At 48.6% G+C, this 14,284-nt stretch overlaps 1 protein-coding gene across 2 annotated transcripts in view; it reads right to left on the reverse strand.

Annotated features, from left to right (window-relative positions):
- nbeal1 (neurobeachin-like 1) overlaps positions 1-14,284 on the reverse strand; it is a 57,796-nt gene that overhangs the window by 39,079 nt on the left and 4,433 nt on the right. The window contains exons 3-11 of one of the 2 annotated variants that reach the window (XM_030355595.1): positions 8,501-8,592; positions 7,412-7,573; positions 6,893-6,974; positions 6,614-6,741; positions 6,170-6,252; positions 3,537-3,622; positions 2,511-2,901; positions 1,841-1,947; positions 853-948 (exon numbers count right to left, since the gene is read on the reverse strand). In XM_030355595.1, the coding sequence (XP_030211455.1) occupies positions 853-948; positions 1,841-1,947; positions 2,511-2,901; positions 3,537-3,622; positions 6,170-6,252; positions 6,614-6,741; positions 6,893-6,974; positions 7,412-7,573; positions 8,501-8,592 (1,227 nt within the window). The remainder of the gene's footprint in view (positions 1-852; positions 949-1,840; positions 1,948-2,510; positions 2,902-3,536; positions 3,623-6,169; positions 6,253-6,613; positions 6,742-6,892; positions 6,975-7,411; positions 7,574-8,500; positions 8,593-14,284) is intronic. The other variant, XM_030355596.1, reaches the window with a different exon arrangement.

The following is a 14,284-nucleotide window of genomic DNA, read 5'->3' on the forward strand; positions in this document are numbered from 1 at the left end:
TGAGCATGCAAGCATTTGTTTGCCAGTATGTGTGTATGTGTGTGTGTGCATCACTATGCGTGAACCGGGGTGAGCATGTCTACGAGAGGATGTGTATTGTGCGTGTCTGCCTGTGTGTATGTGTGTGCATGCCCAACTGTGTTCCCATCTACCAGATCAATGGAAGCTCTCCTGGGAGGGGATGATGCGACGGTCAATAGCAGCACAGGGCGACGGCAAACAACTGAACGACTCACGGGCCGCTTCACAGGTGTGTTGCGGAGGATGTCTGGCTCACCTGGCCGCGTCAGACTGATCGGCCTCTGGGGCTGGGTGAGGCTGCACCTGTTGTGCATGGAGTAATCAGCCCCCCCCCCCCTGTTCCGTGTCCCTTTATTCGACCCGGGGAGTTAAACAAGGCTGATGGCTTTTTTTGTAAAGGATTATTATTATTTTTTTTAAAAAGGTGTTTCCTTGAACGAAGAGTGAAGGTGGATTGCTTCGCTGATCAGATGACGTTAAAAAATAAATAATCCAGGAAACTTCTCAAATATCCCAAATGAATCACGACGTGTGGACTCCGAGAGGGCGTGCACGACAAGACCGGAGACCGACCCGGCACCTGGATGGCGTGTGTGTGTCGTCATGTCTCTCAACAGATGTGCTTGTCAGTGTGTGGGACGGACGATAACGTTTTCGAACCCCAATCTTCACAGACCAACGCGTCGGTCCGAGTCTTGCTGTGAAGTGAGTCATTTGGCGATGAGGTGGGGGTTTGGGTGGGGGTCAAGCTGGAGGGGGGGGGTGAGGCAGGCGGGGGGGGGGGGGGGGGGGGAGGGGGGAGGGGGGAGGGGGAGGGGGGGTTGAAGGTACCTGAGGCTCACTGTCCTCTCGCGTTCCTGTCAGTAACCTGTTGTTGGCTATATCTTTCTGGTCCTTGTCCGCCGCAGCGCACCTGGCGTTAATCAGCTGGCGTGACGTGCACACACACAGAAAGACACACACACACACACAGTCGTGCACACACACACACACACACACACACACAGTCGCATACAAACAGTGGCACACACACACACAAACAGTTGCATACACATACACACACACACACACACACACAAAGACACACACACACAAACAGTCGCATACACAGACACACACACACACACACACACACACACACACACACACACACACACACACCAGGCAAAAGGGGGAGGGGAGGATGTGAGTGTAAACCTGACGCATTTGAATGGGAGGAGAGAGAGAGAGAGAGAGCGAGAGAGAACTACATACTAGACATAAAGGAGCAGTGAGGGTTAGGTCCACTTCTATAAGGGAGAAGGGGTGAGCCAAGCCACTCATTCCTAGGAGCTGAAGGAGGAGGGGGTGGGGGTGGGGGTGGGGGTGGGGGAGGTGGTGCTGCCGGGAGAGTCTTCTCTGTGGGCTCTTATCACTGCGTGAAATCAACCTCGCAATTCATGCATGTAAACACACATGTTTACACACCGCATACCAGCCACATCGAAGCGACGTGGCCTTGGAGTGACCACGTACTGCGGTTGTCTTGTATACTTTGTTTTTTCATTACAGTTGATTCACCTTTTCTTTACGTCAGAGTCAAGACATCATCTAGGATTTGATCCCGGTAAAATCTTTTTTTTTTTTTTTTACGATTCCAAAACATTGCTTCAAGTGGTTTGCAGTTTCATCGTAGGTTGGGCCTAACTGACATTGCTGCTCCTTTTAAAACACAGGGTTTCGGAAACAACTACATCCCCCGTCTTGCCCATAGCTCACTTCTCTCACGCAAGTCATTGGGGTAAGTGTCCAACGGCATCATGGGAGTTGGAGTCCCTACCTTGCTGTTCTGCAGTAGCCGCGTGAGGTGCTCGAAGCAGTTGCTGTTGAGGAAGATGGCCTGAAGCACTGGCCTGTCCGAGCACAGGAACATGTCCCTGATGGTGTCTGGGAGGGGGGGGGGGGACGACACAAGCACACAAATGAGCAAACATAAACAAAGCGAATAAAGATTGCATTCAAATGCATCTAAAATGGAGCCAGAAACATCACAATCTTAACCAACTACTAGCGCTGCTCGATTATGGGAAAAATCATAATCGCGATTTTTTTTGGTCAATATTGAAAACACGATAATTCAAACGATCATTTTTGAGTTTGAAAACATGATTTGTTCACTCAGCATAGCACTCCGTATAATTTTTTTAGTAACTGAGAACTTTGAAATTTCGCCTTAAAAAAATCCACAAACTGGTCAAAAAGAAAATGTTCCAATCTAAAATGATAAACAGGTATGTATCCAGCTGTTCTGCCCTTTCTATAAAACATTAAAAATAAATAAAAAACTTGAAAAACTTGATTGTTAATTTTGTGATCGTTTGACGCCAGAATCAAAATCGCTATCAGAATTTGATTAATCGCCCAGCCCTACCTACAACACAACTGAAATAACGCACACACACACACACACACACACACACACACACACACACACACACACACACACACACCTAGCATGTGCACTTGCAGCGCCACAAAGCGCTTCTCCCAGTGGCGGCCGAGCGGCGCGGGCCGGGCCTTGGCCTGCGTCTGGTTGGTCCCCGGCCCCTGGTGCTGGTGCTGATGCTGCGTCGCCGCGGCGGCCGGGTCCGAGTTGAGCAGCTTGAAGTAGAGGTCGAGCACCGAGGCGATCTCCACGGGCCGCTGGTCCGAGCTGGAGGCCAGCAGCCGGTGGACCACCTCGCGCAGGCAGCCCAGCGTCAGCAGGGCGCGGCGGCCCGGCGCCTCCCCGTCCCAGTCCGGGTCGCCGTCCGGGTCGCCATGGCTACCGGTGGCGCTGTCGGCCAGCACGGCCATCAGCACCTCCATGGTGGCCGGGGAGATGGCCAGCAGAGCGTTCCTCTTGAGAGAGAGAGAGAGAGAGAGAGAGAGAGAGAGAGAGAGAGAGAGAGAGAGAGAGAGAGAGAGAGAGAGAGAGAGAGAGAGAGAGAGAGAGAGAGAGAGAGAGAGAGAGAGAGAGAGAGAGAGAGAGAGAGAGACAGGGAGGGAGGGGGACAGACAGGGAGGGAGGGGGGGAGATAGGGGTGGGGGAGACAGGGAGGGGTGGGGGGGAGGAAACGAGGGGGGAGAAAGGACAAGAGAGAAGGAGGGGGATGGAGAGAGAGAGAGGAAAGGAGGGAGGCAGAAAGGGGGGATGGAGAAGATGGGGTTGGAGGGATGGAGGAAGGGAGAGAGAGAGTGAGGAAGGGAGAGAGGGAGGGGTGTAGAGAGGCAGAGGGGGGAGGAGTGAAGGGGGGGAGGAACAAGGGAGGGAATTAATGATTCAAAAGATAAAAAGGAAAAAGAGGCCAAAAAAAGAGAAGGAAGAACCAAGGATCAGGGAAGAAGAACTAAATGGCCAAGAGAGTCCTTTGGGACTAACAGACTTGTTCTACTGTAGGCCAAATGCGGCAGGCACTCCCCTGGTCTGGTTGATGTTTGACCTGCGTGGGGGGAAGCGGTTAACCGAAGCAGGGGCTCAGCAGAGCGCAACTCACCTGCTCGCCGGCCACGATGGCTCCAAACAGGTGGAGCAGGCAGCACTTCAGACTGTCCTTCAGGTGCTCACTCTCCTGGAAGCACTCTGAGACAGAGACAGAGAGATAGAGAGAGAGGGACAGAGACAGAGAGAGACAGAGACAGAGACAGAGACAGAGACAGAGAGAGAGAGAGAGAGAGAGGGACAGAAAGAGAGAGAGAGAGAGAGAGGGACAGAAAGAGAGAGAGAGAGAGAGGGACAGAAAGAGAGAGAGAGACAGAAATAGAGAGAGAGAGAGGGACAGAAAGAGAGAGACAGAGACAGAGAGACAGAGAGAGATAGGGACAGAAAGAGAGAGACAGAGAGAGACAGACAGAGACAGCGAGAGAGAGACAGAGAGAGAGAGACAGAGAGAGAAGGAGACGGAGAGACAGAGAGAGACAGAGAGAGAAGGAGACGGAGAGACAGAGAGAGAGAGAGACAGAAAGAGAGACACAGACAGACAGACAGACAGACAGACAGACAGACAGACAGACAGACAGACAGACAGACAGACAGACAGAGTGAGAAACAAAGAGAGAGACACACAGACACACTTTTATCACACATTGCAGTCGTCATGCATTTGATAATAAAATTGAGCTTACTGAGTGTTACGGTCCAACATGTAAATACAGAACAGCACACATGGGAAACAAAAGGTCAAACAGACTCTCTTTGGTTATGCACACATGACTTACCTATACACCCACATCCACACACACAAACCAACACACACAACCACACACAGAGCAGTCATCTCTCATGGTACTCTCAGAGGCCTGAACACGCACACAGACACAGACACACACACACACACACACACAGCGTCCTTCAGTGCCCATCTGAGCCTGATCCCTCACTGTCCCAAGGGCGGGATGCCGTTTTCAGTGAAAACCTCTCAAAACGACTTAAGGGTTAGCTTCTGCTAGCAGGAAATGTAAACCGTTCCAAATGAGACAATACAAACAGGTTAACATATTGGTTCCCTCAAAACAATGACATGCGTGATAAAGGTTGATCCTGCTGGAGAGGGAAGGAATTAACTCCCAACACAAGAGCGTTAAGAGGAACATATGTTGTTCTGGTATCTGAACAGTCCTAAAGTTTGACTTGAACAACTAGAGGTCATTGCCTGGCATGCCTAGCAACACAACTCTAAAATCTCAGTAAATCATTGGCTTATTGTAGTTAAGTGTGGTTTTTAGTCCCAAGGTTTAAAACCAAGCGTTTTAAAAATAAGCTTTGTTCCAGCTGCAATCACGCTGAAGAAGCTGTAGAAACTGCTAGATTTGCACAACATTAATTTTGTATGTGTTATTTATTTATTTGTTGATTTTTTAGATCAATTTAGCAGGGTTTTATTATATTTTAATTATGTTGGTCAGTTTTAAGTGTCCAAATTTGGATTAGCACTGGAGCACTTTAATTGTTTTATCCACTGTATGCAACTGTCCCATTTGAGTTTGTATGTGTTGTCCTAACTGTGTGACGGAGGCCCACTTTTAAACTGCAACACAAGTTTACCTACGGGTACGAATAAAGTAACCTGTTACTATAGACTACCTAGTAAGACGTCCCAAAAACAATAAAATGCAATCACAGGCTAGCGTACTTTGAGATTGCCGGCTCATCAATACAAAAAAATCAGGTCACAGGTGTGTGTTTATAAGTATTTAACAAGGGCTTTGAGCCAATCAGAATCAAGGCGCAGACCAATCTGTTTTACAATTCGACACATTCTTAATCCCATCATATACTGGCACTTTAATCACAGGAGAGGCTGCAGGCACACATGTTGCTGTGTCTGGGTTGACCTTGGAGGGCAATGCCGTTGCCATTATTAAAAATAGTTTATCGGTACAATTGGATTACATAACAAAACAAAAAAAACTCTTTCCTCTAGCTACAGGCTTTCATGTGCACTTCTGGTAATTATATTGCGTCCAGACGCACACAGAGACAGAAGCACACGCACACAAAGGCGAACGCAGACACACACACACACACACACTTGAATTGAAATGGCCATTAATCACGACGAAACTATCTCCCTGTTTGGCAGACACAGCAAGAATGGAGGGGAAACAAAGAAGCAGATTCATCGCAACAGTGTGTGTGTGTGTGTAAGTGTGCGTGCATGTGTTTGCGTGCATGGGTATATGTGTGTGCGTGTGTGGCCCTAGAAACTCTCCACACTCAAGAGAAAAAAAAAAGAATGAAGAGGAGAGAATTGAAGCAAGAGAAGATGTAGAGAGAGCAGACTGAAGAGATGGAGCATGTGAAGCTGTTTGTTCACTCCGGCCCCCCACAGGGGACTTATTGGACCGTGTTAGGAGGATCATCAGATTCCAAGTGTTTGTGTGTGTATGTCTATATCTATCTATCCATCCAACCCCTAGACAGTGTATGTTTACACTTTCAAAAGTATTTTTTTTACACTACTTTTTTTTTATGCGTGTCATGGAGTAGGTATGATAACCAGGAGAGGGAGAGATGATTACTGGATGCATATACATACATACATATACATACATACATCGGCATAGACCTGTGAGTGAGTAGTAGCAGAGCAGCAGGAAGTGAAGGGGTTGAAAGGCCCAAGAGACTTACGGTAGAAGAAGGGGACGAACTCCACTGTGAGGGGAGCGGCTTTGAACTTCTGTCTGCTTCTCTCTGCAGTGCCCACCCGCTCCCTAGGGGAACACACACACACACGCACACAAACTTCAAAGACCCCGTTGTATCCATGACTATAATTTAAGAGGCTTAACTTGTGCATAAGCGCAAAATGGGGACTGGTGGTGTGAAACGGTTTGAAGGTATGGAGGCTAATTAGTTCAGGTTTCCCCAAGATCCTCTAGCCAAACCAGGACAACTTTGGCTTCAAGTTAGCCCGCTAGTTGGCCGGTCATTCACTGTTAGCCACGCGCCTGGCCCTTTAACTTTGGCTTCAAGCTAGCACTCTAAGGGCGAGTCATTTAGTGTTATTTGTGCTCCTGGTGCCCCCACTTTCACTTCAAGTTAGCATGCTATAGGCCGGCCCATCAGTGTTACCCGCACGCCCGGTGCCTCCAGTTGCGGTAGGGGTCGTAGAGGCTCTCGCAGAAGGCCAGCGCGTGACGGACAAACTCCTCGGCCTGTGTCTGGTCGGCCATCTCCTTCTCCTTGGTCTTGCTTTTCAGCTGGAACACACGGCCAGTAAATGAGGCGGGAGTGGGGAGAGAAGAGGAGGAGGAGGAGGAGGAGGAGGAGGAGGAGGAGGAGGAGGAGGAGGAGGAGGAGGAGGAGGAGGAGGAGGAGGAGGAGGAGGAGGAGCAGGAGGAGACGTCATACCTGCTGGATGTACAGCGTGGTCATGTTGATCACATGGTTGATGTAGGAGCAGGTGCCGATCTCCTCCACGTTTGACAGGTTTCTGGGGGGAGCACCGGGAGAGAGTAGAACAGGCAGGTCACACGCATGGTCAGGTGTGTACTTCCAACCAAACTTCTTGCATTCTTGTTTGTTTTATTGGATTGCTTATTTGACATTGTAAGTGTACGTTTCATGAATATTTTGATTCATGAAACGTACAATGAATGTAATTCATTTCAGACCCTCTGTGATGCATTTGTGGTTTGGTGTGTGTGCACGCAAATCTTTTGGCCAATGCACAAGAAGGTGCGACTGTGTGTGTGCGTGCGTGCACACATGCGCGTTTGTGTGTGCGTGTGAGTCCGAGTGTGTCTGCGTCCGGGTGTACGCGCGCGTCCGAGTGTGCATCCGACCGTCCCGAGCGCGAGTGTCTGTGTCCGATGGTGTGTGTGTGTGCGTGTACAGGTTGTGTGCGCGCGGGGGGGGGAGGTTGCGTGCCTGCAGACCACGATGAGGAACTTGAGCAGCAGCAGGGCCAGGGCCAGCTGCTGGGGCTCCAGGCCCTCCGCGGCCTTCTGGACGCACTGCAGCAGCTGGTGCCGCAGCACCTGCAGGATGTTGTCCGGGAGCAGGGACAGCACCGGAGGCACCTCGTCCGGCCTGGGGGGGGGGGGGGGGGTCAGAGGTGAGAGGAAGAGGGGCAGATGAGCAACGGTACAAATCGACGACGCGTTCAAATCGTAGTCACGGTTGTTTTGGTCAACGTTTTAATCGTCAATTCTCTCCCAAACAAAACACTATTTGCAACTGAGGTAATTTAAAAAAATACACCAAATGTTCAAATAGAAGATGTTTAGATCGAAAATAATGTACATTTCTTCAAGAAAACAAGAAAGCTGCTGGGTCCATGCTATCTGATGTACATAAGCAAGCAAAGGGGGGTTTCTGCCCAATGAGCGCACGAGTGATTCTAATGATGCTTTGTGTGTGAGTGGGAAATTACAGCATGGGGCAATGGGGCAGGGGCATTAACCAAATCTGAGAGATGCGCAGCCGTGGGAAACAATAACAGCTGGTTGTGTGTGTGTGTATTCGTGTTAGTGTTAGTGACTGACTGAGTGAGAGATAAGACATACCATGTGCCAGACACAGATAACTCAAGAGAATGTGTGTGTGTGTGTGTGTGTGTGTGTGTGTGTGTGTGTGTGTGTGTGTGTGTGTGTGTGTGTGTGTGTGTGTGTGTGTGTGTGTGTGTGTGTTTTCTCCTCTTGTCGTTCCTATATCACCAACACACAGTCCCCGGAGAAGCTTGTTTTGGCTACCCAGCAGGTCAGACCTTATCAGTACTCCTAACAATGCACTGAAACCTTCCCCAAACTCTCTTATTATTAAATGACGCATGATACGATCATCAAACCCAATAATTGTTGCATTGTAAGCACTATATTTGATTAGTTTGTCTGTTTTAACGTCTCCCATGCAATGATTTCAGATCCCGCCTTTCTTCGACCCTGTCCAATTGCGCCCCATCAGATGATTGACGGGGGCCAGTGGCCAATCAGGGCCCTGCGTTATGCTTTGCATCACCTGGAAGGCGGCTTCTCGAAGTCCACGTCCAGACATCGCTCGTAGGAGCCGATGAAGATCTCCAGCCACAGCTTGAGATAGTCAGGGTCCCGCTGGAGGGAGAGAGAGAGGGAGAGATGAGCAAGAGAGAGAGAGGGAGGGAGGGAGGGAGGGAGGGAGGGAGGGAGATATATATTGAGAGAGCGAGATAGAGAGGGGGAGAGGAGTGGGAGACAGAAGGAGGGAGGGAGAGAGAGATATAGTGGGAGAGAGAGATAGAGAGAGGGAGAGGAGAGAGAGACAGAATGTGAAAGGGAGCAAAAGAGAGGAAGTGAGGGCGAGGGAAAGAGAGAGACATAATGAGAGAGAGATAATTAGAGAAAATGGGTTTCTTTAGCATCTTATCAGTTACATTCTCTGAGGGCTTTCCAGAATCATGTTTTAATGTCCATCCACACGCTGTGCTGGATACATATACAAACATGTGGGATTCTTCGTCATTTTGTGCCTGCTGTAAACACACTATTCATCCTGCTTAGTTTGGAGTTACATTTAGATTTTTGTAACTCCAGACCATCCAACAGACAAACCGAATATATATAACCAACCAATGAATAGACGTGAAATTAAAATGAAGGTGTAAAAACAAAGGTTGTCTGTTGTGACTTTTTTAAAATGTAAACTATATTCTGAACCACTCCAGGTCACAGGTGTTGCATTTCCTGCAAAAAAACAACAACAGACGATCCAAATGCGATGTATAATACAGAATGAGAATCCAATGATCTCTGTCGTATTCATGTAGGCCATTGCTCGGTGGTCGAAAACGGTGTGCTTTCTAACCCCCTGCAACTTCCTGCTAACTCTGACAACTTTTATTACCTGCGCAGGTCCATAGCATTTCAAAATAAAAGTCCTCACAGTGAAGTCATACTCATGACCGAAACAATCCAAAACATACACCAACATGTTCATGAATTTGAAAATATACTAATTACGTTAGAAACCTACAAAAGAGTCATTCTACCAAGACTAGATCATCAGATTCCAAATATGTGTGTGTGTGTGTCTGTGTCCGTGTGTGTGCGTGTGTTTCTAAGGGTGTATGTGTATGTCAAGACAGCCCCGAGGAATGGAATCCCAGGGTGCAGTTCAGCGACGTTAGAGAGCAGGAGGGAGCAGGGCACTGATGTTAATTGCTCAGATCGTGAAAATAGACATGTCGGCATACAGGAAGAGCGGGAATACACAGGGGACTTCCAGCTGTGTGTGTGTGTGTGTGTGTGTGTGTGTGTGTGTGTGTGTGTGTGTGTGTGTGTGTGTGTGTGTGTGTGTGTGTGTGTGTGTGTGTGTGTGTGTGTCCAACTGAATACCGAAATGCCAGTGTACACACACACACACACACTTTATGGCAGCAAGCCAACACTTTCCTCAATAATATACTTTATCTTGTTCGTGAGTGCGTGCCTTTTATAGCGTTGCTTTGACTTTTATTACCCGCACAATAATGACCCCTTCGTCTGTATGGAGCAACAACGGTGTGTCTATTAGGATCACTGTTCATTTATTTACGTTTTCTCCTCTGTTTGTTTGTAAAAACGATAACTTGCCTTTTTCATTTGACGACTTGTTTGTTTCGACAAATCAATAAATAAATGAAACACCCGGAACTGATAGGTGATCAGTTTCGGGTGGTTTTTGATAAGAAAGCACGGGAGGTTACCTGTCTGACCAAAGGAATGTGTGTGCCTATGCGTCTGTCTGACTCTCTGTCTGTCTGTCTGTCTGTCTGTCTGAGAATATAGAGCGGGCAGTAGGGGGACCGTGTCTTATCCTACCGGGGAGTGGCGCCCTAGTTGTGCACCTGCCGGCGTTACAAACCGGCCCGGCGACATTCTGTTGCTAGGCAGAACGAGGCCAGCGGCTGTGAGGGTTGACGCCGTGGCGCTCAGCCTCCCCCGGGAACTATGCCCTGCAGGATCACACAATGGACGCTGGTAACCCAGCACGAGAGACAAAGCGCTCGGCTCGTAGTCACGACAACACTCGCGCTCTCTCCAGGTGCAATTCCTCGAATTCCCAAACTCCCCCCCCCCTTTACGTGAGAGCGTTTTTCACCTCTTTGCTAGACACAAATGGTGGCAAAAAAAACATTTGACACGGTAAAAACAAAAGGAACTGCCATCTCATCCTCTGATGAGCAATGACGAAACAGCAAAAACGAGAATATCTGCCCGTTTTGAACGACGGTAAGCTAGATGCGTCAATTGTAGTGACTGAGGAGTTGCTAGCAGACACGGTAATGAACTCCCACTATAGCCTGCACGACGAAGACAGGGGAAAACACAGCCGTGTGTGTGTGTTGTAGAGGTGGGAAGACTAGTTTCAGTTGCTCAAGAAGGTTCCGTACGAAGAGCAGCAGAAAAAACAGCATGAAGCTAACGCTAGCGAGGGTTTCCTTGATTAAAAATGGCCGAAAAATTGCAACGCAACCTTTTAATCGTAATCTTAAGCTTGCCTTTGCTTTTTGAAGATACACAATATGGGCAACAGTAGCGTTCCACCAGTTGTGTTACACACTCCCAATCCCCAAGTAGGGTCGGGAGGGAGGGAGGGAGGGAGGGAGAGAGAGATGGGGGAGTCGTGGTCGTGGATCGCTGGCAGCTGCCTAGCCCTACGGTTGTCTGAGTGTCACAGTGGGAGTTGGGCGAGAGAGAGAAAGAAAGAAAGACCTAGAATGAGGGTGAGGGAGTGAGAGTGAGAAGCAGGAAGAGCCGACGACAAGGAATCCCGAGTGAGGTCACCTCTGCGATCTTGTGACTCGGGGCTCCGAATGCCTCTGGGAGTGAGCGTGACACGTGCACTGGACGGTGTGTGTGCGCGAGCGCGTGAGTGAGAGATAGCGTGCGTGCGTGTGTGTGCGCCAGAGAGAAGGACCGAAGGGTCGAGACAAAGCGATAGCCTCAGCCAGGACAGAATGTAAGAAGGTTGTTCCGGTGGGGAAAGAAAAACAAGGCGATCGTTGATTTGTTTGGTAATGCCCGTCCTTTTTGCCAGATCTTGTTCTGATAACTTGATAACTTTTGTGAGCTTCCTTCCAGGATCATGTTTAAGCAGCAGTTCAGTAACCTTTGTTGAAACCCAGCCCGGACAGTTAACCTACTCCACATGTCCACATTTGCATTGGATGATAAAATTAAATTTGCAAGACCAGACAGACAGTTTTGCCCCTGAAGCGTTCGTAGAGAGCTTCTAGAGTGGCATGTGCAGAGCCAGAGTGCAGGCCAATTGCAAGGCATGTGTGCGTGCGTGTGCAATTGTGTGCGGGTGTGTGCGCAGAATGCCCCCTTTCAGCAGAAACATGCCACGAAAGCACAGGCATCCATCAAGGGTTTGGACTGAGGAAGGACGTGCGCGTGTGTGTGTGTGTGTGTGTGTGTGTGTGTGTGTGTGTGTGTGTGTGTGTGTGTGTGTGTGTGTGTGTGTGTGTGTGTGTTTCGCTGAAGTCACATGACATTCACACCCCCCCTTCCTTTTCAGTTTCTGTCTCTCCCTAAATTGCTATGTACAATGAGTTTGTCTCGATGAAAAGTCGTGATGTGGCATTTCTTTTTTTACGGCTAATAACCCCTGAAGGCGATCATAGCCTGGATAGCATACGTCTACCAAGAACTAACTGCAATGTGGCACGTCTCACACAGACCGAGACCGAGAGACAGAGACCGAGACAGAGAGAGAGACAGAGACAGAGAGTGAGACAGAGAGTGAGACAGAGACAGAGAGAGAGAGAGAGACAGAGAGTGAGACAGAGAGTGAGACAGAGACAGAGAGAGAGAGAGAGACAGAGAGTGAGACAGAGAGTGAGACAGAGACAGAGAGAGAGAGAGAGACAGAGAGTGAGACAGAGAGAGAGACAGAGACAGAGAGAGAGACAGAGAGTGAGACAGAGAGTGAGACAGAGAGTGAGAGAGACAGAGACAGAGACAGAGAGTGAGACAGAGAGTGAGACAGAGAGAGAGACAGAGACAGAGAGAGAGACAGAGACAGAGACCGAGACAGAGAGAGAGACAGAGACAGAGACAGAGAGTGAGACAGAGAGTGAGACAGAGACACTATAAGAGAAAGGAGAGGATGTGTAATGTACCACATTACAACAGCAAGAGGTCATCATTGCTTTCCAATGACCCTCGTCGACACTGATGCCAGAAACGCCCAACACACAGTGGTGGGTCCCACCAAGCTCACCGAGAAAGACATGGTTCAAGTATTGGCACAAACATGTATGGGACAGACCGACAGACAGACAAGAAGGGTCCACGTTACAGAACGTGTGCTTGTCATCTGGATCTCTTTAATGTTAACCGACAAGTGTGAACAGTCTGAATCATCGAATTAAATGACACATCAGCAGTCGTCAAACAAGGCTGTGAATTGGTTTCACTACGTTTGAGTTTCGCCCCAATGTGTTTTGTGTTCACCAATGTGCACGCCTGCTTCACACAGTCCACACAATCACAAACAGCAAAGAGAGTGACAAGACCGATTTTATCACGGAAACGGTGATGAGCAGAACCTGTCTGGTAGCGTCCGTCCGATCCAATGCCTCAAGCCACAAAAAAACGACGCAATGAGTTCCGCTCAACCGCACAATGGAAACAAGTTGGTTGGTTTCTCTGGGGACTTTCCGACCCCGCCCCCTCAGGCGGGCGTGGTCGTGCTATTGGTGGTTTTGGCCGGCCCGGACAGGGCTTCTGCTGCTGATGTTCTGGTGGGATGTGTGACCCATGGCTGAATTTAATACCGCTCTATAAACCCACCGTCATTACACATCAGACTTTAAATACATCACTTCCTGGTCGTAATGTCATCGTGTGCGTGTGCATGCGTGCACGTGCGTGCGTGTGCGTGTGCGTGTGCGTGTGTGTGGCAAGGGTCGGGTGGGATAACCAGGGTCTACTGGGAGGGGCCTAAACAAGGCAGGGAAGATGACATCACTGTTATTTTAAGAGGTATTCATAGCTAAGACTAGACAGATAGTTAGAGGGAAAGAGAGAGTGAGCTGGAGAAGGAACAGCAAAAAACTGATGACAGACAATGACAGACATGGACAAAAAGACGGACAGACATACTTAGCATACCATCACAAACAATGTGTGTGTCACAGTTGGGGACTAAACAGGGAAATGAACAAACAAACACGGAAATAAAGAGCGTTTGAGTTGAGTGAGCCCAATGTAATGTTAAACCCATTATATTTTTCCATGTCTTTGTTTGTTTTTGACCGCCATTCTCATTCTCTCCCTCTCCCTCTCTATCCCTCTCTCTCTCCCTCCCTCTCTAATTAAGCCGGACTGAAGAATTATTCAGAGAAAGAAATGAGATGTCGTGTTATGCTCTCAGAAGACCACACAGTTCTATGAAAAAAAAGGAAGAGACGCCTTCAGCCTAGTGACCAACTTAACCATAAAAGTTTCGCCAAAGTCATTAAGATCATCGAGATTTAGAACTGAAGTAATTAATCAAGCTGCGATTTCCTAGCAAGCAGATCAAGTGAGGAGACACTGGATCAAGAACAAGATGCACTGCCCGGGGGAAAAATTATATTCCTTACGTTACATTTAACTTGAAGAATGTTGCGTTCAATTTCCTGGCCTTCTGTAATGAAATGTGTTGGCTCATGGCTACCACACACAAATGTGTGCGTTCACAATACTAATAATGCTGCATGAGATGAATGCATGTGTGATGATGTGCTCAGGCTTATGCCTTTTACTGTGCGTGTGTGTGTGTGCCTGCATTTCACAC

This window comes from Gadus morhua, chromosome 4, assembly GCF_902167405.1.
Source record: "Gadus morhua chromosome 4, gadMor3.0, whole genome shotgun sequence".
In the NCBI taxonomy this organism is placed as follows: Eukaryota; Metazoa; Chordata; class Actinopteri; order Gadiformes; family Gadidae; genus Gadus; species Gadus morhua.